The 25,730-nt window shown below is 39.0% G+C and overlaps 1 protein-coding gene across 1 annotated transcript in view; it reads right to left on the bottom strand.

Moving 5' to 3' along the window:
* The window catches only part of NSF (N-ethylmaleimide sensitive factor, vesicle fusing ATPase), a 150,849-nt gene extending 125,144 nt beyond the window's left edge, over nt 1-25,705 (bottom strand). Inside the window, exons 1-2 of the mRNA XM_040460080.1 lie at nt 25,607-25,705; nt 1,738-1,823 (exon numbers count right to left, since the gene is read on the bottom strand). Of these exons, the coding sequence (XP_040316014.1) occupies nt 1,738-1,823; nt 25,607-25,618 (98 nt within the window). The 5' untranslated portion in view covers nt 25,619-25,705. The remainder of the gene's footprint in view (nt 1-1,737; nt 1,824-25,606) is intronic.
* Nucleotides 25,706-25,730: the final 25 nt, after the last annotated feature.

Raw genomic sequence — 25,730 nt, 5'->3', positions numbered from 1 at the left:
CGGTCCGTGAGTTCGAGCCCCGCGTCGGGCTCTGGGCTGATGGCTCAGAGCCTGGAGCCTGTTTCCGATTCTGTGTCTCCCTCTCTCTCTGCCCCTCCCCCGTTCATCCTCTGTCTCTCTCTGTCCCAAAAATAAATAAACGTTGAAAAAAAAATTTTTAAAAATCATCTTTTAGAATGCTATGACTTTCTAAATATTAATGGTTAGTGTTTCTATACACTAGAACACAAGTTCTTTATATGTGCTGTATTTCAAGTAAGCTCCATCACGAGTACAGCGAACATTTGACATATGTAAGAAAAGTCTATAAACAAATTCTCACACTGATTATCTATACCCCAGTTTATACAGAGAAAGTTCTGTGCTCAACTTGGCATCATAGAATTTTTAGGGCAAGAAACAATATTACTGCAATCATTCAGCCCCTTACTCTGAAACTGAAAACTACAGATAACTGGCAATTCTAACTTTGTAAAACTCATGTATTTTATAGATAGCTTTAAAAAAAAGGGCTCAGTTAAAATCCTGCCTTCTTGTTCCTTATTTCCCCAGTCTGCCTTCTGGTAGGCATCCTTTACCTCCATACCTCTATCAGCCTCAGCAGCATATGGATGGCACTGAACTTGGTAGCAGAGTTTTTAGAAGTCCTGGCAGTGGATGATGCGAATTAGTTAAGATAAATGACAACAAAAAAATACTTATAAAAAATACTTAAAAATACTTTGTTGTGCATCTTCCAATGTTCATTTCTTAGATCATCACAGTAATAATTATCAAAAGAGCTGACAGTTATGGAGGTTTATTAATGTGCTAAGCACTATTCTAAATTTTTTTTTCAACGTTTTTTATTTATTTTTGGGACAGAGAGAGACAGAGCATGAACGGGGGAGGGGCAGAGAGAGAGGGAGACACAGAATCGGAAACAGGCTCCAGGCTCTGAGCCATCCGCCCAGAGCCCGACGCGGGGCTCGAACTCACAGACCGCGAGATCGTGACCTGGCTGAAGTCGGACGCTTAACCGACTGCGCCACCCAGGCGCCCCTGCTAAGCACTATTCTAAACGCTTTATCTATATAAGTCAATCTTCACAACTGCCCTGAGGAAGATACTATCATCATCTCCATTTCACAGATTAGGACACAGAGGCCCAGAAATGATAAATAAGTTATCCAGGGTCACCCAGTTTGCAACTGGCTGAGCATCCAAACTCAGACAATCTGACTGCAGAGCCAAAAACCTAAAGACTATGCTATATATGATTCATACAACTAGTATGTTTAGTTCTGCTAACAAAGTTAATAAAAATAAAAGCTACATATAAAAAGCTATGTATGATTTTAAAAACATATTAATCAAAGTTTAACACAGTAAAGACTAAAATACAGGGGTGCCTGGGTGGCTCAGTTGTTTAAGCAGCCGACTTCAGCTCAGGTCATGATCTCACAGTTTGCAAGTTTGAGCCCCGCATCGGGCTCTGTGCTGACAGCTCAGAGTGTGTGTGTCTCTCTTTTTGCCCCTTCCCTGCTCGCTCACGTGTGCGCTCTCTCTCAAAAAAAGAAATGAATAAATGTTAAAAAAAAAAAAAAGACTAAAATGCATAACTCTCATCTTTTCCATTTTCCAACTTAGCAAGAGGAATAAAAAAATTATTTTCGAGTTTCCTAAAACACAAGTGCTCTCTAAAAGTTTCCAAAATACCACTTGGCAGGTTGGAAAAAAACAAAGTTAGATACTCACTGGCCAGGCTGGAAATCCTTTTCATTCACAACTGCACAGTTGGTTAAAGATAATTCATCTGTAGGACATCTTGCAGCTTGCATACTCTACAAAAAGCAATGATTAGGAAAAGAAAATTAAGTCATCTTTTATAACCTTAAAGAATAATTTATGCCTCCTGTCCTCTATTCCTCATCACCTTTAGTAAATACCTATTGTTATTGACTCCCTGCATTCCTTCCTCTGTGATCACAGCAAACCCTTCCTTTGGGAAACTGTTCCTTCCCCCTTCCATATAGGCTTTTGTGGGCCTGCCAATCACAGCACACTTGCAATCACATAGAGTCCTATCCCATTCATAGGATTTCTAGACATGTGCTAGAAGGACACTCTCCCTGCCTCACCACTGCACGGTGGTCAGATTTCTGCTCTAAAAGACAGTAAAACTGTTACAGAGAAAGCAAAGATAACAGAGACAAAGAAACAAATAGACACTTTGAAACACAGATCTGACAACCAAGTTAAAGCTCTTGAGACCAGTACTGCATTGGTTATGTTGGTTATGTACCAACAAATACTTTTTTTTTTACTCAAGCTCTTTTGATTTGGTTTTCCAACTCTTCTGATGAAAAGAATTTTGAGTGATTCAAATGCAATTAAGTAAGTTCAGTACGTTTAATCAAGTGTATAATGAAAGAGTATCTTTTTTTTTTTTTAACATTTATTTATTTTTGAGAGAGAGAGAGACAGAGCATGAACAGGGGAGGGTCAGAGAGAGAGAGGGAGACACAGAATCTGAAACAGGCTCCAGGCTCTGAGCTGTCAGCACAGAGCCCGACGCGGGGCTCGAACTCACGAACCGCGAGATCATGACCTGAGCCGAAGTCGGACGCTTAGCCGACTGAGCCACCCAGGCGCCCCAAAAGAGTATCTTTTTATAAGAGATCCCAAGTGGCATGGACCACATCTCCTATGGATTAAGAAAAACCATCTTCTAAATATCTCCCAACAAAGATAACTGAAAGGCATATTTTTTCAAAACAGCAAGTAATATTTTTGATTAACAGCTACTAGCAAAACATTCCTTCACACAATGTACTTAACCAATAACTCTTCCGCCATTCTCTTGGATTTCCTAGTTAGTGAAATATGACCCTTTTAGTCATGACACATAGTTTATGACTCAAGTGCTCATTCTTCAAACCTCAAGCCAAAGCTGATTCTTCTTAAATTTGTCTCTCAAATAAAAATGTATAGGGCAAAATAAACTACCTTTTGCTTTGCTTCTATTTTAACTAAAAGGCTAGTTTCAGTACACTTATCCCAATCGTTTAGAGCAGTGGTCCCTAAAGTGGGCTACGTGCACCAGAAGGATCTACAGATAATTCACGTATCAAATTCAACTGCAGTTAGAAACAGACCTCTGAATAGGTGTATCATAAGATATCAAGCCAAGATATTAAAGAACAATGAAGCAGCAATTGGTTTTCTGTATTTTTTAATAAAATAAAGAATATTTTTCACCTTTAGTTCCTCCTTTTTATCTTTTCGTATATACTTTACCATGTATATAAACTCTGAGTATATCATTTATAAATAAATATGTAAATATATTGCAGATACATGACCAAAGATGTTTTTCTTATGGGATTCATAAAATATTTGGAAATCATTAATATTTAGAACATGAGAGAATAAAGCCTGGGTCATAACTTTGCTTTATGAATGAGACTGTATTTTTGCCCATAGTCAGTGTGACCAGATATCTGACAAAAGCGTACCAAACTTTTTTAGTTTCCCACCCATCCTAGGGTCTCTCTCACCTATAAGCTTCTTCCTTTTATATTCTTCTCTCTCCCCTAATGCCGAGCCTCTTGCCTAACTAAACTCCTGTTTGTTTCAATAATTCTCAGCTCAGAATTACTTTTTCTAGAAGACCTTCCTAGACACCTTCCCCTCCCCATTAGACTGATATAATAAACTTCAAATGAAAGTATCTGACTGTATTTCCATGGTCTGTTTACATGTTTGCATTGCATACAAGAGAAGAAGCTTCTCAAGGACTCAGATTATATCCTGCTTACATCTGTGGTTCCCCAGAGCTAGCACAGGGCTTGGTAGAGTGCTCATCAAACACCTGCTGAATAAATGAACTTACAGATCAATACAAATCTACCTAACTGCAGAATAAACAGTTCAAAGGACATGTATTCAAAGGATATTTCAAGGTTATTTAGGAAGTGATCTAATTTAAATTATCTAATAGCTCAAAATTGCACAGAACTGATATAGCCACAGTAATAATAAATTTACAAAACGTTAAGTTAACCTTTTTCATTTGTAAATGTATTTAGCTGTCAAAGAGGTGGTGTCCTTGAAAAAAAAAAAAGTGAAAAACTCAGTGGAAGTCATCTGGCTGGCCAACTACAACAGATGCTGTGAGCAAAAGGCCTCCCTACTGGAATCTAGAAGCATCTGTGTTTTTATGATAAGCCAAGCAGGGTACCTCATTTTTCATCAAAATATAAATTCCTATAAATAGTAGTTGTTTACTTACCACAGTAATGCCAAGGGAAAATTCCACAATTTTTCTAACATTGACCTTGCCTCTAGGAAACAAATAAAAACTCAGCCACTACAGCTGCGCAGCTCTTATGAAATGAAAAATACTACACGGATAGGCAATTTTATATAGATTCAGTTATCTGAGTGACTACATTTAACCATCTAAAGGCTGTAAAATGCTTTCACTAATAATTGAAATGTAAAAAAATTATTAACGCTGCTACTCAAAAGAATAAAAATCTCAAATCCTTAATGGAAACCTTAGAAGTAATTATATCATTACTTGAAAGCCTTTAAAGTGTAGAAAGAGAATTTACTTCTCTTAATCAAAAAAAACTGGGAGGATTTAATCAGGACTCCTCTCTGCAACATTATACAGTTTTCAAATTTAAACAGCATACTTTGGTCCAAAGGTCCACTTCAAAAATTAGATTACTCGGGGCGCCTGGGTGGCGCAGTCGGTTAAGCGTCCGACTTCAGCCAGGTCACGATCTCGCGGTCCGTGAGTTCGAGCCCCGCATCAGGCTCTGGGCTGATGGCTCAGAGCCTGGAGCCTGTTTCCGATTCTGTGTCTCCCTCTCTCTCTGCCCCTCCCCCATTCATGCTCTGTCTCTCTCTGTCCCAAAAATAAATAAACGTTGAAAAAAAAATTTTTTTTTAAATTAGATTACTCAAATATAGGCTTTATTGTCTTCCAAAGAATTTAGGAGGGTAAAATAAACATAAAAAAACACAGAGCATAGTACCTAACTAGAAGAACTCCTTACCAAATAACCACCCCTACCCTAACTACCTGCAACACTCCTGAATCCGCTGGTTCTTCCTTTGTGGTACTCGAGGCCTTGGCTACATCTCTCTAGAGACACACGAATCCCCCCACGGGAAAGGGAAGCAGGACAGAAAATGTGAACTTAGCCAGTGGGCTCAGCTGACAAGTCTTACTCAATTATTTTTTGTCAGTGACCTTTGCTGAAAAATAACATTTTAAGAACTGCACTGTCCAAAAAGCACCACTAGGCAAATATGGCTATCAAAATTAAAATTAATTAAAGTTCAAAATTCAGTTCTTGGGGCACCTGAGTGGCTCAGTCGGTTGGGCGTCCGACTTAGCTCAGGTCATAATCTCGCAGTGTGTGGGTTCCAGCCCCATGTCAGGCTCTGTGCTGACAGCTCGGAGCCTGGAGCCTGCTTCGGATTCTGTGTCTCCCTTGCTCTCTGCCCCTTCCCCACTTGCACTCTGTCTCTCTCACTCTCAAAATAATAAATAAATATTTTTAAAAAAAATTTTTTTTTAAATTCAGTTCTTCAGTTGCATTAACCACATTTCAAGTGCCATATGTGGCTCATAGCTATCACCACAGAAAGTTTCATTGGACAGTGCTAGTCTAGAATAAGGTGAGAAAGGCCATCAGTAATACCTGTCTTCAGGCCTATGGATTCACTCCGTGCTATCAACTCCTATAATAATAATTTCTGTTAAAATTTTGAAGTCACATGGGCCTGAAAGTGATGGGGTAGGAATCAATTAAACTAGTATGTCCTATAGTTATCTCTCAAAGAGCCTGTAGGGATACTTTTACCTTATCCATTTCAGACCAGTAACTATTCACATAAATGAACCTCCTGACATCCCTTTATACTGAAAAAGAAAAAAAGTAAGTTCCCATTTTGGTCTTTTTTGGGAAACACCAAAGAAAAAGGTAAAAGGCTGACAACATTAAATACTGGCAAAGACATAATATAGTTTCTTATAAAATTAATGGGACCCAGCAGGTATGTGCCTAGATTTTAGTCAAGAAAAAAGAAAACATAGCTACACTTATACACAGATATTCACAGCTTTATTCACAATAGCCAAAAATTGGAAATAACACAAATGCCTACCAACACATGAATGGATAAAAAAACTGTGATATATCCATATAATGGAATACTACCTAGCAATTAAAAAGAAACTAACTACAGGTACATATGCAACAACATGAGTAAACTTCAAAAACAAAATGATGAATAAAAGAAGCCAGACACAAAATAAGAGTTCATCCTACATTATGTAAAATTCATCTCATATTTGGATGAAATTCTAGAAAAGGCAAAATTAATCCAGAGTAACAACAACAAAAAAAGATCCATCAGGGGCTCCTGGGTGGCTCAGTCAGTTAAGCGTCCGACTCTTGATTTCGGCTCAGGTCATGATCTTACCACTTTGTGAGATCAAGCCCTGCATCAGTGAGGAGCCTGCTTGGGATTTTCTCTCTCCCTCTCCCTCTCCGCCCCTGCCCCTGTTTGCATTCTCTCTCTCAAAATAAAGAAATAAACTTAAAAATTTTTTTTAAATCAATTAGTGGTTGCCTGAGTGAAAGGGACACCAAAGCAGCATGAAGTAATTTTTTGAGATGACAGAAGTATTTTCTATCTTGATTGTGTTTTACTGTATACAGGTTATACCTCAATAAAGTTCAGAAATTATGTTCTGATTTTTTAGTGGCTGGACAATCTCTAATAATTCCTATTGCAAAGACAGGATAAATGACTTTCGATAGAAAGTCAAAATGGGGCCCCTAAATCCATATAACAAAGACCCAGACCTTGAGATGTCCATACTGCTATCTGGTAGGAAAAGATACTTGGGTCTGTAGAACAGACTCCCCAGACAGTCCTCCACCCAGATGTAGGGATTATAGAGAACTAAGAGAATGGTCAAATCTACCTTTAAAAGGCCAGTCCAAGGGTGCTGCTCGTACTGGCCTGCTAGACCTGGGCATAGGAAGTGAAAGAGGAAGGATAAAACCCACACCTCCTTCTGGCACAAATGTCCCATACCAGCCATCAGGTGGGGAATTCTTCCTCCTGAGAAGAATAAGGATGTTTTTCCCCGAGGCAAGGAAGTTTGAACTAAAGTTCCACCTTCCCTATGGGCTGGGATGGAAAAGTGACCAAATAGGAACTATGCACCCACCCACACAAATATAACAATGAGAATCAAATGAGATAATCCTCATCTACTGCATGGAGTAAACACTTACTGAATCTTAGCTATTATTATAACTATCCTAGAGATATTCAGAAATAGAAAAAAAAAAATCACAGACACCTAACTCCAAATAAATGCCAGAAGTAGGAGTGTGGTTAAAGGAATCTCAAGGATGCAGCAATGTCAAGGTACTTCTGTGTGGACTGACAAGGGAAAAATGTCCACAATATAGTGCTAAATTTTTTTAAAACAGTATGTAGGGTAAGCTTTTTTTAAAAAAATAAAATACACACTAAATTGTTAACAGTAGTTACTACTGAGTAGAAACTGGAAAGAATAAGGGGAACACTTTCACTTTCCCCAATTCTAAACTGTTTTTACAATAAATAACCCTTGTTGTAGGGATATTTTAAATATAGAAAGTTTTTATGTACAAAATTGTTCTCCACAGCATTATTTTAACAGTGATGAATTAGGGGAAGCTGGATGGCTCAGTCAGTTAAGTGACACTTGGTTTCGGCTCAGGACATGATCTCATGCGATGGCTCAGTGTGGAGCCTGCTTGGGATTCTGTGTCTCCCTCTCTCTCTGGCCCTCCCCAGCTCATGCTACCTTTCAAAATAAATAAACAAACTTAAAAAAAAAAACAGTAATGAATTAGAAGCAATGTAAAAATACTATTTCTAAGTAAAGGCTACCCAAACTACAATATACCCACTTAATTAAATATCATATAACCATCAAAAGCCTCATAATATAGAGGGTTTTATATCACAGGAATATGAAAAAATATGTTTTACCTTACACTTTGATTTTTTAATTTCTTTTTACTTATTTGAGAAAGACAGAGACAGCACAAGTGCAGGCAGGGCTGAGAGACAGAATACCAAGCAGACTCTGTGCTGCCAGCTCAGAGCCCGATGTAGGGCTCCAATCCCTGAACCGTAACATCATGACCTGAGCCGAAACCAAGAATAGGACGCTTAACCAACTGAGCCACCCAGGCACCCCTGCAGCTTGATTTTTTTTTTAACTGTAGCAAGTCAACTGACTGAAAACGCATCAACATATAAAAAACAATTGTGAATGGATAATGAAACTACAGGTGATTTCATTTCTCTCCATCTTTTCCACATTTTCCAATTTTAAAATATAGATATCATTTTACTAATCAAAATAAAATTTTGTTTTAAAGTTAATTGATTGCATTTCCCTTTAGACCTCTGTCTGCTTCTCTACAGTTAGGACCATGCACATTAGGAAAATCAGTCCAAGGGCATGCCTAATAAAAAGCACTGTCATTATTCATAACATACAAGACATTGTCTCATCATTTGTGTGTGGTTTTTTTTTTTCCTTCATAATTAAATCATGTTGTTTAAGCTAATTTCCTCTGATAACAGTATGACAAAGATTTTTATAAAGAAAAAGTACTTTTGGCAAACTCAGTAAGATGCTATAAAATGTGGTCTGAAACTCAGAACCATTTGATAAATACATAAAGAGTTAAAGATTTATTTATATTGGACAGGTTAAACAATGACAGCATCAAAATGAGCACTAAATCATAGCCATTTAACTGACTCCTTAGCACTGTGAGTAAATAATTTCCTGTCCAAGGCTGCAATAATTTGGGAAAGTTCAGCAATGCCTTAAAATAAATTACCTAAAAATTTAGAGAAGTACCTGAAACAATTATCTAGCACATGACAGGGACTCAATAAACATTTGTTGAATTTAAAACATTTTGGAGAAATGTATCTAGAAAGTTGAAGAAAATTAATGCCTATCCAAGCAGATAAATACATAAAATCAAAAACTGCTATAAATAGGAAGTTGACAACAGGTTCCAATTATAACAGAAACAAAAAAATGCTTAAAGTACTAGAAAAAAGTTTAGCAAAAATACATAAGATCTTCATGAAGAAAACCAATGGAAATACATAAGAGAATATCCAAATAAATGCTGTTATCGTCTGCAATGACTCAATATTGTAAGGATATCATGACCTCCAAATTAACCTATAAATGTGATGTAGTTATAAGCAAAATCCCAATGGGTCATTCACAAATTCAATCTAAACTACAACTGGCAAGTAAAATACAGCAAGAAAAAGGGAGGGAAATTTTTTAATTTTATAATTGATTCCTTGAACTACATGGATTTGAACTCCACTTCTATGCAGCTTTTTTTTTTTAGTAAATACATTACAGCATTATAAATGTATTTTCCTTTTGATTCATGTATGTGTATATATACACACACATATATATACATATACATATATATGTATATATACGTATATGTGTGTGTATATATATATATATATGTTTGTAATTAATTAAACTTTATGCCCAACATGGGGTTCAAACTCATAACCCTGAGATCAAGAGTCGCATGCTCTATCAACTGAGCCAGCCAGGTGCCCCCTTATGATTTTCCTAACATTTTTTTCTCTACCTTGGGGTGCCTGGGTGGCTCAGGAAGTTAGGCATCCAACTGTGGCTCGGGTCATGATCTTGCAGTTCGTGGGTTTGAGCCCCGTGTTGGGCTCTGTGCTGACAGCTTGGAGCCTGGAGCTTGCTTCAGATTCTGTCTCCCTTTCTCTCTGCTCCTCCCCCCCCCCAAAAATAAACAAACATTAAAAAAATTTTTTTTAATTCTTTCTCTAGGTTAATTCATCGTTAAGAATACAGTCTATAATACATATGGCGTACAAAATGTGGTATTAAACTGTTCATCAATAAGACTTCTTGTCAACACACTATTAGTAATTAAGATTTGGGGGAGTCATGGGGCGCCTGGGTGGCGCAGTCAGTTAAGCGTCCGACTTCAGCCAGGTCACGATCTCGCGGTCCGTGAGTTCGAGCCCCACGTCGGGCTCTGGGCTGATGGCTCAGAGCCTGGAGCCTGTTTCCGATTCTGTGTCTCCCTCTCTCTCTGCCCCTCCCCCGTTCATGCTCTGTCTCTCTCTGTCCCAAAAATAATAAACGTTGAAAAAAAATTAAAAAAAAAAAGATTTGGGGGAGTCAAAAATTATAAGTGGAATTTCAACTGCACGGGGAGTCAACGCCCCTAACCCCCATGGTCTTCGAAGGTCAACTGTATTTGCCTCACTCTAGTTACCACTTTGTTTCTCAGAAGAAAATAACTTCTCTCTAAATGATTTTTTTAATATGGTTCATTCTGAATACCACATTAAGAGAAATGATTCTAATTTTAAGGTAAATAACCTGAAGATTGCATATTTGTATCCTACAGGTACCTCCAATTTAATTCAAACAAGTAATATAGTTCCATTTCATCACTTTCAAGGATCACAACGTTCCACTGTAACCTCAACCGTGCTGGCACCCCGATCTTAGACTTCCAGCCTCCACAACTCTGACAAATAAATTCCTGTTGTTTATAAGTTACTCAGTCTCAGGCATTTTATTATAGCAACACAAATGGACGAAGACAATCTCCTAGAACATACAATTCATCATGTAAAACATACACTTCAGTGTTTTTTAGTATATTCACCATGCTGTGCAATCATCACCACTAATTCCAGAACATTTCCACCAAACTCCATAAAAGAAACCCTAGGCCTATTAGTTACTCCCCAACCCCGCCCCCCCCCCCCCCGCTTCACCCTCTGATAACCACTAATTTACTGTCTCTGTGGTTTTGCCTATTCTGGACATTTCATATAGATAAAATCATACAATCTGTCATCTTTGTGTGACTGGCTTCTTTCATTTAGCATAGTGTTTTCAAGATCATCTACGCTGCAGCACATGACTGGATTATATTCCATTGTATGAACATTTGTTTATTCATCAGCAGATGGATATTGGGTTATTTCCACTTTTTGGCTATTATGAATAATGCTATGAACATCCACATAACAAGTTTATATAAAAACATGTATTTTCAACTCACTTGGTTATATACTTAGGAGTAGCATTGCTGGGTCATTCTGTTTAACTTTTTTTTTTTTTTTCAACGTTTATTTATTTCTGGGACAGAGAGAGACAGAGCATGAACGGGGGAGGGGCAGAGAGAGAGGGAGACACAGAATCGGAAACAGGCTCCAGGCTCCGAGCCATTAGCCCAGAGCCTGATGCGGGGCTCGAACTCACGGACCGCGAGATCGTGACCTGGCTGAAGTCGGACGCTTAACCGACTGCGCCACCCAGGCGCCCCATGTTTAACTTTTTGAAGAACTGCCAAACTATTTACCACAATGGCTACAGCATTTAAAAAATTCCTACCAGCAGTGGATAAGGGTTCCAATTTCTCTGCATGAGCACCCACACGTTTTGTTTTTTTTTTTACTATAGCCAACCTATAGTGTGAACTGGTATCTTATTGTGGTTTTAATTTGCATTTCCCTAATGACTATGATGTTGAGCATCTCTTCATGTACTTATTGGTCATTTGCATATCTTTTTAGGAGAGATGCCTATTCAACTCCTTTGCCCACTTTTTTTTTTCCCCTTTGCCCATTTTATATTGTCTTTTTATTGTTGAATTGTAAGAGTTCTTTATATATTCTGGATCCTAGACCCTTATCAGATAGGATCTGCAAACATTCTCTCCCATTCTATGGGCTGTCTTTTCACTTTCTTGATAGTGTTCTTTGATGCATAAGAGTTTTGAATTTTGATAAAGTACAAATTATCTATGTTTTGTGCTTTTGTCATATCTAAAAAAATCGCTGTTTAACCCAAAGTCATGTAGATTTTTACCAACGTTTCCTTCTAAGAATTGTATAGATTTATTACATCTTTGATCCATTCTGAGTTAATTTTTGTATGTAGTGTCAGGTAGGGATCCAAATTCATTCTTTTGCATGTAGGTAGCCAGTTGTCCCAGCAACATTTGCTAAAAAAAAAAAAGACTATTCTTTCCCCATTGAATGGTCTTGGCCCTCTTTTTGAAAATCAATTCACCATGAATTTATGTGTTTATTTCTGGATTCTCCATTCTATTTCATTGGTTTATATGAGTATCCTTTTACCACTGTCACATCATCTTGATTACTGTAGCTTTGTAATAAGTTTTGAAAACAGGTGTGTGTCCTCTAATTTTGTTTTTCATTTTCAAAATTGTTGTGGTTAAAATGGCTTTGCATCTCCATAAGAATTTTAGGACCAGCTTATCCATTTCTGGAAAAAAGGCAGCTGGAATTTTGATAGAGATTGCACTGAATTTATAGATGAATTTTGAGAGTATTTCAATATTAATAATATTAAGTTTTCTAATCCATGAACACAAGATGTCTTTCCATTTACTTAGATTTTTAATTTCTTTCAACATGTTTGAGTTTTTAGTGTACAAGTCTTGTACTTATTTGATTAAATTTATTCATAAGTATTCATAAGTATTATATTCTTTTTGATGCTATTGTAAATGAAACTGTTTTCTCAATTTCATTTTCAGATTGTTCATTGCTAGTATACAGAAATGCAACTGATTTTGTAGATTGATCTTGTATCCTGCTATGTTGCTGGATTTATTTTTTATAAATCCTTTAGGATTTTCTATATATAAGATCATGTCATTTGCAAATAGATAATTTTTCTTCTTCCTTTCCATTCTTTTTTTTTCTTTTTCTTGTTTAACTGCCTACCTAGAACCTCCAATATAGTGCTGAATATAAGTGGCAAGCGTACACATCCTTATCTTGGTCCTGATCCTAAAAGGGAAAGCTTTCAGTGTTCACCAGTAAGCACAATGTTAGCTGTGAATTATTCTGTTAGTTGAATTTGGCTTGTTGAACTGAACTTACAGAGTGCCAGCTCAAGGTTGCTCTGAGAATCTAACAAGATCTGTGAAGGTGTTTTCAAAACTGTAAAATACCATTTAGTTTAAGATACACTTATTCAGTAACTTAGTGCTCTTACTCTAAAGAGTTATCTCTAAATGTGAAAGAAATAAAAACAATGTGAAGTTTTTTTTTTTAATTCCCAACATCCTGATGAAAGTTTAGCACCTACATCCTTTTGAAGAATGAAGAGGAAGAGAAGAATCTGGAGAAGGAATCAGAACAAAACTAGAAGGCCTAAAGCCTCCCCCCAGTCTCAACCCCTAAGTCTCTTACCTATGGACTCTTCCCTTAGCACAACACAGGGCATTCAGAAAAGCAGAAAGCAGAGATGTAAGACAGGCAAGAAGCAAGAGGCAGCATGGTACAAAGAAAAGAACACAAGATTTGGTGGAAAAACTTAGCCATGATTCTAGCTGTTCAGGAAAAAAATGACAATAAAGAAAAAAACAAACCGTGTGGCACCTAAAAGGACATTTAGATAGGTCTAATAAACTTCACATCTTCAAAGCTACAAAATCTAGTGACTTACATCTATAAGTCCACACTGTATTTATCTAAATTGCTGATGTTAATCTGAGTCATTACAATTAAACATAACGTTAATAATTCATGATGTATGTGCTTATAATATGAAGAAGTTCCTCATTTAATAAAATCAGCTTGATAATAAATATAAGCACAATATATTCATATTATTTATATTTTTATTATTTACAAATAATTGAGTAAAAACTTGGCTGTTAGAAAGCAAAAATTACAACCTAGTTTTTGTTCAATGGAACGAATATTTTAATAAATATCTATAACATCCCAGACACTTTGCTGTGTGTAGATGCTCAATTAACAATGAAGCAGTGACTTTTATTTTTTTAATACTTAATAAGAAAAAATAATTTTTATTATTTACTTTTGAGAGAGAGAGAGTGCAAGCTGGGGAGGGGCAGAGAGAGGGGAACAGAAGATCAAAAAAGCAGGCTCTGTGTTGACAGCACCAAGCCCAAGGTGGGGCTTGAACTCCCGAAACGTGAGATCATGACCTGAACAGAAGTCAGATACTCAACTGACTGAGCCACCCAGGCGCCCCCAAGTCCATGGTTCATAACTTTGGCATACATCAGAATCACTTGAAGAATGTGTTAAAGGAGATTGCAGGGCCCCCACCCAGCAGTTTCTAACTTTCAGTCTGGGGTTGGGCCTGAGAATATACATTTCTGACAAGTTCTCCGATGATACTGATTAGCTGGTCTGCAGATTCCACTTTGAGAATCACTGTATTAAATAAGGAGAAATGAAGTTCGTAAAAACAGAAATACTGACAGGTTCGTATCTTCCTACAATAGAAGAGAAAATATGAAAAAGAGGCTTCAATAATGCTCTTGGGCCATTTCATCATTTAACTTGATAAGTACAATTAAAATTTTTTTGATGCTTGATAAGTAGTAAATTGACTGGAAGGCTTTATATACAAAAATCAGTAACCAGACTCAATATCAGTGCATGGAGAAAAAAGACTAGCATAAAGTCCAGCAACTGTTTAAAGTTTGATCTATGCCACATTTTTAATGATCTGATAGTCTGGCAGAGAATATAAAATTAGAATTCAAACTACATTGTCCAAAATGGCAATTTATTTAAGTACTTTGAAATAAATGTTCATCCATTCACTCAACAATCATTCAGTAATACCTCCACACGAAGCTCTGTTCAAGTCTTTTATCATCTCACAAAATGTTGTCAGTAATATTCTCTAGGGAAAAAGTAACTAGGATAACTAAATGTTTTTAATTCTCCGACACTGATGTTCTTTGGAAGACCCAGAATCAGTGATAATTGCTATTGTCATCGCTTGTCAACCAAGAAAATGTTTGTTCATATGCATATAACACTAAAAACACTTCACAATATTTAAAAATCCACCAGCAAAATACTCTTTATTAGTGAATGTTGGATTTCAAAAATGACAACTTATTTCTTACTTTAATAATTTTCCCATTTTCTCCATTACCAAAGATCTATATGGTTAGTGCAAAACACGTAAGAACTTTAGCACTTCATTCTGAATTTAGCAAAGGACCAAAATACCCTGCATTACTCATAAACAGCTGATGCTAATTCATTTGGTATTAAATCTATAGAGCACAATGTGTTAGTACTTTTTGGCTTCATGTCCAAGAAAGAAAAGAAAAGAAAGGAAGGAAGGAAGGAAGGAAGGAAGGAAGGAAGGAAGGAAGGAAAGAAAATCAGCTTCCTTGAGCAATTCAGCTGAATTTTGTTGAAGTGGTCTTTGTATCTACCCTTGTAAAATATAAGAAAAAAAAGTAGGTCAAAATCAATAACAATAAAAATAAATTTTAAATTTAAAGAAAATGATTTTTTTTTCAACGTTTTTTATTTTTATTTTTGGGACAGAGAGAGACAGAGCATGAACGGGGGAGGGGCAGCGAGAGAGGGAGACATAGAATCGGAAACAGGCTCCAGGCTCTGAGCCATCAGCCCAGAGCCCGACGCGGGGCTCGAACTCAGGGACCGCGAGATCGTGACCTGGCTGAAGTCGGACGCTTAACCGACTGCGCCACCCAGGCGCCCCGAAAATGATATTTTTTAAAAGAGGAAAGATTATTATCATATGGAAACGGGCCAAGAAATGCCAAATAAAGAAAAATAAAGAGGGGGCAAGAATAATTTTAGCATATAGCAAGAATAATTCTAAAGCTATTGTATAATATATATAATATTAAATAATATATTTATAATAAAACATATAACCTGATATATTTAATATAATATTAAAGCTATTTTAATTGAAACACTGAAACTGGTGCACATATAGGCAAACAGAATATGAACCAAAATAGATTCCATACTTAGAGTGGACATAAAACACAGAGAGCAGTAAAAATCAGTGAAAAAAAGGGTGGACTCAATAATGATATTAAGATAACTGACTACACATACAGAAAAGATAAAATTAGCTTCCCAATTCACAGCAAACACAAAAATAAATTCCAGATGAATTAAATACCAAAATGTAAAACGCAAATGTTAAACCATTTAGAAGAAAATATTCAAGGTAGGTAAAGATTTCTTTTAAAACACACAAACGTAATAATCATAAAGGTAAAAAAAAAAAAGTAGGTATTTATAGCTAGCTCTAATGAAATTTGTTTTTGAGAGACAGAGAGAGCGAGCTGGGTAGTGGCAGAGAGAGAGGGAGACAGAGAATCTGAGTGGGCTCCATGCTGACAGCTGAGAGTCTGATGCCAGGGTCAAACCCACAAAACATGAGATTGTGACCTGAGTTGAACTCAGACACTTAACCGACTGAGCCACCCAGGCACCCTTGCTGGCTATAATAAAAATTTAAATGTAAAACTCTGTGGGGCGCCTGGGTGCCCTGGTTGGTAAAGCTGACTGACTCTTGATATCAGCTCAGGTTGTGATCTCATGGTTGTGAGATCAATACCACATCAGGAGCCTGTTTGGGATTCTCTCTCCATCTCTCTCTGGCCCTCCCCCACTTGTGCTAGCTCTCTCCCTCTCTCTCAAAATAAACATATGTACATAATAAACAAACAAACAAACTCTATAACCGGGAAAAGATCACTACTGTCTGGGAGAAGCTATTTGCAACTAAATAAATTCCAGGAGTGCCTGGGTGACTCAGTTAAGGTTCTGACTTCTGCTGAAGTCATGATCTCCGGGTTCCTGGGTTCCAGACCCCCACCCCTACCCTACGTCAGGTTCTCTACTGTCAGCACAAAGCCTGCTTGGGATCCTGTCTCCCTCTCTCTCTGCCCCTCCCCCACTCATGCAAGCTCACATGCTCTCTCTCTCTCTCAAAAATAAATGAACATTAAAAAAAAAAAAAAAAAAAAAAAAGAGGGGCACCTGGGTGGCTCACAGTCAGTTAAGCCTCTGACTTCGGCCCAGGTCATGATCTCACAGTTCGTGAGTTCAAGCCCCATGACAGGCTCTGTGCTGACAGCTCAGAGCCTGGAGACTGCTTCAGATTCTGTGTCTCCCTCTCTCTCTGCCCCTCCCCTGCTGTCTCTCAAAAATAAATAAACGTTAAAAAAAAAAAAAAGAAAGAATTAGATTCCAAAGCATAATTTAGTCCCTACAAAAGGAAAACTCTACAAATCGATTTTTTAAAAATTGCTAATGGCCCAACAGTAAAAATGGGCAAAGGTGATTCACAAAAGAGGAAATCCCAATGACCAATATGAAAACTACTCAATCTCACGAGACATTATGAAAAAAATGTAAATAAGATTGTTTACATCCATCATATTGTAAAAGCTAAAATGTCTGCAATACTAAGTGCTGGAAAGGACATGAGTAACAGGCACTCGTATAATGCTGGCAAGACTGCAAACTGGTATAACCAGGTAAAGACAAAGGTAACTCATCACCCAGCAATTCTACGTAGCAATGTCCATGTCTCTAGACATATATCCTAAAGAAGTTCTTACATATGTATGTAAGGAGACATATAAAAGAGTGTGCACTCCAGAAAAAAAAAAATTAGAAGCCACTTAAATTATCCTCAGATAATAAAACAGATAATTTTGGTATATTCACAAAATAGAATACTACGTAGTAAACAGAATTAACTGGCTCTCTATATACCAACATGACTAAATTTCAAATGCCATTTTAAATTTTAAAAATGCAGGTTGCAGAAGGAAAGATACAGTATGACACCATACACACAGATTAAAACACACAAAATATATTACTTATGGGCACAAACATACATAAATGTGCACAGAAAGGATCTATACCAACTTTAGGAGAGTGGTTATTTCTGGAAAAGGGTAGTGGAATCCAAAGGAGAATCAAAAGGGATTCAATTCGATCTGCAATGTTTTATTTCTAAAAATTCAAGTTCTGAAACAAATATCACAATATGTTACCACTTAAATCTGGAAGGTGAGCATATGGATATATATGTTATTTTTCAGCATGCTTGAAATCTCTTAAAATGTATATAAATTATACTCGTTTGAGTGCATAGAACTTCTAGAAACAGTTATAGTCATGAAGGGAATATTTAGTTTCCACCATAAAAGTTGGAAATTATAAGATTAAATCACTAGGAAATTGAAGGTAGTATAATGAAGACCTCAGAGCCCATTCAAGGGTATTAATATTAAAGTATGAAAAAGAATTTCATAAAGAGATTTTTACTGGTATGCGTGACTGGCTCAGTCAATAGAATAAGTGACTCTTGATCTCGGGGTTGTGAATTCAAGCCCCACATTGGGTGTAGACATTAAAGAAATAAATCTTTAAAAAAAATAAGTAAAAAGCCTCAGAGAGAGAGAGAGATTTTTACCTGAGATACAATACCCAGAGTACAGATCCTTAAGAACTGCATTATAGCAAGTGTCTAGTGCATGGCCAATGCAGAAGTTTCTAAGGGTTCACTGTTCTGCCAATTCAAGAATTTTCAACACCACAATAATATACTCTCACCTTATGCCTCTGAACCTTCATTTAAATACTTGAAAAAAATCCACCCATTTTAAGCATAAATTCCTCTGGTTTCAAAAAGGTATTTAATAGTGCTATAAAGACTTCCTTTTTGTTTTCTAAAATCTACAGCATTTGAAGATACTTTAAAAAATCTCCAGTTGGGGTGCCTGGGTGGCGCAGTCGGTTAAGCGTCCGACTTCAGCCAGGTCACGATCTCGTGGTCCGTGAGTTTGAGCCCCGCGTCAGGCTCTGGGCTGATGGCTCAGAGCCGGGAGCCTGTTTCCGATTCTGTGTCTCCCTCTCTCTCTGCCCCTCCCCCGTTCATGCTCTGTCTCTCTCTGTCCCAAAAATAAATAAACATTGAAAAAAAAATCTCCAGTAAAGTAACATACAAAAACAATAACTACTGCATGTAAGGCTGCACAAAGTTGATACACTTTAGATACCATGACTTTGATTTAGGAAACAAGACTACAAAACATTCTGTATTACTTGTTTTGACTTGTGGTATTGCACATAAACTATCCCCAATTTACAAAAAGATGTTGTTCACTCACAAAAGGTTACAAATGGCTACATTTCTAGACTAGGCTACAAAAGTTTCATCACTGTAGTAACTGATACTAAATACACTAGCCTGCCCTCATGAAAACCGATATTAGGTAAATTTTACCTCTAACATCTTTCTACACCTCTTTCAACTCCTAAGACAGTTCTCTCCCTTAGATTCCTATTTAACATCACCCTACTCCTATTTCTTCACTACAAATTACCTCAACTAGGTGTAAGAATTCATGAAGTGATCCATTGGATTTATTTGCATTAATGTAGGCGTATTTTCAGAAAGAAACTATGGAACCTCTGGCAAGTGAGATTTCTGGCAATTTTAAAAGACAGAGTACAAAAAGTCCGGGCGACGTGATAAGCCCTTCTATTTTTCTTTTCAGTAACCAGGTGGTGCTGATGGTATAAGAGGCCCAGAAGGCCACACCACTGGAGCAACTTTACTAAGGTGCCTCTCCCTACTCAGAGTCAGCTCTCCCAAGCAAGTAAGGCTGTATTTCAGATTCTTTCTTTCCTCTACTTCTGATTCCACGGTTCCAAAGAAGCTGTAGCATAAGAGTTCTGACAGACAGTGTGGAGGCCTGGGGCAGCGGTAGCCGTCTGTCTGTGGAGTTCATTTATAAATAAGAGTCTGCGTTCAACGTAAGTATTAAGAATTGGAACTGTAGAATCTGCTTTATTACCAGCAAAAATGTAAAACAGCCAAGAATAGTTACTACCTAATTGAATCGTTTTGAAAGGCCAAAGGAAACCAAGCAAGTTTAAATCAATTCATCATTTATTATAAAATGTATCCAACTTACAATTCCATATTTTTTTCATACAGTAAATATACTAAAAAAAAAAAAAGTTAAAATTTTTCTTTTAGGTTCTTTGCCTTTCAAAATTTTTATTTTTTTAAGCAATCTCTACACCCAACCTGAGGTTTGAACTTACAACCCTGAGATCAAGAGTCACACACTCCACTGAATTAGCCAGCCAGGTGCCCCAAGGTTCTTTGCTTTTCAGATTAGGAGCTTCAAGATATTTTAGGATTAGTCAATTTCTGATGACCTAAATGCTATATACTGAATAGCATCACACATTTCATTGTTAAGCCAATTTCCCGGATAAATTAAACACGATGCTGCCCTTTTATGGCCAAAACAGCAGAGGACAAGATATACAGGTTACTAAAGCTACCAACAGCAACAATCAGTGATACAACAGGGGGGAAAAAAAAAACCAAAAACCACCTTCAATTACAAAGTGAATATAAATACCATCTACAAAATATCAGAATGTCAAAATTAAACTAACCAAAAGCAATAATTCAAAATAGCTTTTCCCCCCTAAAAAGGAAATTCAGAACCCATTTAAAAAGTATTACAACAAGGCTAACTCTATTTGCTAAACATCAATAGTTACTAGGAAATTATGATTATCACAAGATAGAAGACCGAGAGGGGCCAAAGATAGACAGGCCAATCAGATTTTCCAAAAGACAGAAGGTAGTTTTTGAAAATCAAACTTTGGCAGCAACCTCCAAAAGTTCTAGCTAAGGTGAATCTACTCTTCCCTATACCATTACAACTAAGTTGGTGAAGCAGGTAATAGTAACAAACAGAGCTGAATTCATACCTTGACCCTGCTTCTTGTGAAGATGGCAAATTACTGAGCCTCTCTCTGAGTGAAACAATATTAATACTACCTAGCTTGCAGGTGGTTTTGTCAGAAGTAAATGAGATAGGTTTGTATTTAAGTGATAGCACCCAAGGTATCTTGATCTGCATCAGCCTAGAGGAAGGTCTCTAACAGCATGCTCACGGGCTATTTCTGACCCACCTCATTCTCCTTTTTAATAATGACTTGACTGTAGACACAGAAGTCATGATTTTAAAACCTACACGTGAAAACAAAATTGGCAGACAGAGCTGTGTTGCATAAAAGAATCGCAGAATCAAGACCCTGAACAAGTAATAGGTAGGCCCTGACCCTCCAAAAAACTGAATTGTAAAGGGGATAAATGTAAGGTTTTATACTGCGGTTCGATAAACCAACTGCACAATACCTACAAGGGGATGGGAGAGCCAATTTAAAAAAAATTTTTTTTAACGTTCATTTATCCTTGAAAGAAAGACAGCATGCACGGGGGAGGGGCAGAGAGAGAGGGAGACAAAGAATCCGAAGCAGGCTCCAGGCTCATGAGAGTTTTAACTGACTGCAAGCTCATTATAAGCCAAGAGTGTGATTTACTGCAGAAAAAAGCTAATACAGGGTGCCTGGGTGGCTCAGTTGGTTAAGCGTCCAACTTTGGCTCAGGTCATGATCTTGTGGTTCGTGAGCTTGAGCCCCGCATCGGGCTCTATGCTGACAGCTCAAAGCCTGGAACCTGCTTCAGATTCTCTCTCTCCCTGTCTCTCTGCCCCTCACCCACACATGCTCTGTCTCTCTCTGAAAAATAAATAGACATTAAAAAAAAAGAAAAAGTGAACGCAATTTTATCCTGTATTAATAACACTAGTGTCCAGCTCAAGAGAATAAGAGTTCAGCATATTCTTCACTAATCATTGTGTTCTAGTTGGGGCACATTTTAGAAGAAACATTGGTAAAACAGCATTTCCAAAGGAAGGTAACCCAAATGATGAAGGGTCTGGAATACAGAATATTTGAGGAATTCGAGATGTTTAATTTGCAAAAGAGAAAACCTGAGAGAATTTGTAACCTGTCTTAAAATATCAGAGGAGCTGTCACATGGAAAAGAAACTGTTTTCTTTAGTTCTATGTGGCTCTAAAGAGTAGAAATCATATCTATCTAAAAATTACATGGAACTCCATACAAAAAAGGCCTAACATGACACTAAAATGGGCTAGCTTTAATGGTCTGCACTCTCTATTGGCAGAGTATTCACACACAGATTAGGTTAAATTCATTCTAAATTTATTTATTTATTGGGGGGGGGAGAGTGCACGTGTGCAGGGGGTGGCAGGAAGCGCCAGAGAAAGAGGGAGAGAGAATCCCAAGCAGGATCGCTGCTGTCAGCGTGGAGCTCGACAGGGGGCTCGAATTCACTAACTGTGAGTTTTGGCTCAGGATCAGAGCCGAAACCAAGAGTTCAGACACTTACCCGACTGAGCCACCCAGGCTAGATGAGACTCGTTTTAATTTTTTTTTTTTTTTTAACAATTATTTATGAGACAGAGAGTGAGCGGGGTAGGGACAGAGAGAAGAGACACAGAATCTGAAGCAGGCTCCTGGCTCTGAGCTGTCAGCAGAGCCCGACGCGGGGCTCGGACTCAGAAACCATGAGATCATGACCTGAGCCGAAGTCAGAGCCTTAACCGACTGAGCCACCTGGCACCCCTAGGCTCAATTTAAACAAAAATGTGGGGTGCCTAGGTGGCTCAGTCGGTTAAGCCTCTGACTGTGGCTCAGGTCATGATCTCATGGTTTGTGGGTTCGAGCCCCGCGTCAGGCCCTGTGCTAACAGCTCAGAGCCTGGAGTCTGCTTCTGATTCTGTGTCTCCCCCTCTCTCTACCCCGCCTATGCTCATGCTGTCTCTCTCTCTCAGTAATAAATAAACATTAAAAAATAAATTAAAAAATAAATAAACAAAAATGTATTGAGCTCCTAGGTCGCAGGCAGTGTGCAAAGCACAGATGATGATGGTAAAAAACTAACATGGCCTCTTCTTTCATGGAAGATAAACAGTAAAGGCAAATAATCACATCAACATATTTAAAATGACAAACAGCTGGGGCGACTGGATGGCTCAGTAGGTTAAGCGTCTGACTTCAGCTCAGGTCACGGTATCACGGTTTCATGGGTTTCAGCCTTGCATCGGGCTCTGTGCTGACAGCTCGGAGCTGGCAGCCTGCTTCAGATTATGCATCTCCCTGTCTCTGTCCCTTCCCCGCTTGTGCTCTGTCTCTCTCTCTCTCTCTCAAAAAATAAATAAACATTAAAAAAATTGTAAATCACCGTTAAATCTCTAACGAAAGGCATACAGTTGTTCAAAGTCATGTAACAAAGGATCCTGACTTGTGTGGGATCAGAACACGCTTCTCTCGAGTACATGAGTGATCTATGAGTAGGAGGTAAATGGTTGGGAACAGAACATTACAACGAAAGGAAACAGCACATGCAAAGACCTTGTGGTAAGAAAAACTACTAAAGTTCAAGGAACTGAATTCTTATATAACCTGAGCAGAGAGAGTAAGAGAATGAATACAGAGAAGCAGGAGTGGAACCACAAAGGGCCTTAAAGGCCCAGTTCGGATTTGATGTTCTCCCAAAAGTAACTCGATGCTACTGAGGTAGGGGTTTAAGTAGCAACAGGCACGGGAGGAAATAATCAATGTGGAAAATGTTGTAAAGAGACCTCTAGCGAGCTTTCCAAAGTAGTCCAGACCACAAATGATGGTAGTTTGGGGAAATGAGGTGGAAATGAAGATGTAGAGAGGTGGACAGATTGAAGAGATTTTTAGGATATGTTAAAATGATGGAACCCACATGACCATTCCAGTGGCTTCTTTGGGTACAGTTTAAAGCAGCAATGCCCAAGACAGATTCTTTGGCCCTAATAATACCCTTTTTTGTAAGGGGCTGGGGTGGGGGGCGCGGGGGGCGCAGAACAGAACTCAGTGATGAATTTTACAGCGGGGCAGACGATGTGGGGGGAGAGAGGCGGTATGAAGGATGACCATGACCGCCACCATCACCACCCCACCCCACCCTGGTTTCCAGCTTATGTAAGTGCACGGTAGGTGGTGCCATTCACTGAAATAGAAAACAGAGAAAGTACTAATTAGGTGGGTTTAGATTTGAACAGTAGACTTTGAGATGCCTTGGTTTTAAATAGGCAGTCCGGCATATTGATCTGGAACTTAAAGGATAAGTCTGGACTGGGAGTAAAATACTGAGCATCGTGGGCATAGAAGGGTAGGTGAAGAGAATGCCTGAAGAGAAAACGGAGTGAAAAGACAGCCTTGAGGAATATCTGCATTGAATAACAGGGTAGAGGAGGGTGAGTCTGCAAAAGAGAGGTCTGAGTAAAAACCGGAGCAAGGCTGCACAGAAGCCATGGGAAGAGTGTTTTCCATGGAGGCAATGGTCAACGATGGCAAATGCTGTGGAGACAGCAAGTCAAAGAACTGAAAATGTCAATTAAGTTTAGGGACACATTTCAGTAGAATGATAGGGCCAGAAATCAGACTGCAGTGGGCGGGCTGAGGGGTAAGAAAGTGGTAAACAAATGGGAGACAATAAATGTACACAACTCTATCAAAATTTCTGGCTGAAAAGTGGGAAGAGACAACGGGACAGCTGTGGGGGTGAAGGGAGGGTTTCTCTTAAGATGGGAGAAGCTTAAGCATGTTAAGAGGGAACAGGTGAATACACAGGAGTGGGGTGTCTTAGGTGGGAAAAGAGAATCTGAAGCACGGGTGGATAGATAAAAGGAGAGACTATGGGAAAAAGGAAGAGGAAGAGGAAGAGGTCAAATTAAATGACCTTTAAGGTCTCTTCTCACTCCATAATCTTACGATTTACAATTCTTTTTAGATTGGACATTTGTATGCATGCATAAATCTATGCAAACTTGTTCAAATATTCCGGTATAAATAAATCAGTCAAGCACATCCTTATCCCCAGTGACGCAGTTAATGTCCCCAGGTTGATGACCAGTGTCATCTCTGGGCAGGATCCATCCCTCAGAGGGCTTTCAGCTCAACGCACTCTGCAGTACAGCACAGTACCAGCCCTACCTCCCCTTGCCAAACCCATACTACACCGCGATCTTAGGAGGCTCAAGGAGGAAGTAAAATTTAAAACCCTGAAACTACCACATATTCTGCTGCATTCAAAGCGACTGTCATTCATAAAAACAAGCCGCGACACCCCCAATGCATCCCTATTCCAAGCTAAAGACATTCCTGCCTGACCCGACAGTGACAGGTCCCCTAGATGGCTGGGGTTTAACACTAAAAGTCATTTGCACCCCCTCCTCCTCTCCTAAGACCTTTCACTCTGAAGCAGAAATGGGTCCCTAATGTTCCTTCCCAAAGCCCTCGCCCCAACGCAGCAGACGGATCCCCCGCAGTTATTTCAGCGGCTGCACCTAATAAGCCCTCGCAAGGGGGTGCGGAGAAACCCCCAGAGCCGGTCCGACGGGGCTGGGACGGCCACAACCCTGCGGTTGCCTTGGGGGACGCGGGTAACAAGCCCCAAGGGATGGGAAGGGAGAATTAAGGCAGACCCAGGAGACCGGGGTGGGTAGTGAGGGGGGTCACCTCCCCTAGAGCTTCCTTAGAGGGATGGAGTTTCCGAGGAGGGCTAATCCCCTGCCACCGCTCCCCCTTCTCACCCGCATGCCCTTCTCCGGCTTGCCGCCCCCTCCAATTCCCCATTCGCTCGGACTCACTCCCCCTCCCCCGGAGCCGGCTGGACCTCGGAGTACCCGCGAGCCCGGCACCCCCGCCTCGAGCCGTAGCTCCGGGGCCGGCACTCACCCGGCCCGCCATCTTCGCGGACACGTCCGGCTCGGCGACTGCAGCTAGGCGCTCAGTAAAGCCCGCCCCCGCCGCGCGCGCGCGCGCCCGCCGCCCGCCCTCGCGCAGGCGCGCAGCCGCCTTG

Source organism: Herpailurus yagouaroundi, unplaced genomic scaffold, assembly GCF_014898765.1.
Source record: "Herpailurus yagouaroundi ecotype Mexico unplaced genomic scaffold, PumYag 247, whole genome shotgun sequence".
Taxonomy (NCBI): domain Eukaryota; kingdom Metazoa; phylum Chordata; class Mammalia; order Carnivora; family Felidae; genus Herpailurus; species Herpailurus yagouaroundi.
Note: the sequence above shows the minus strand (reverse complement) of the source record. Positions and strands in the feature narration are given on the sequence as shown.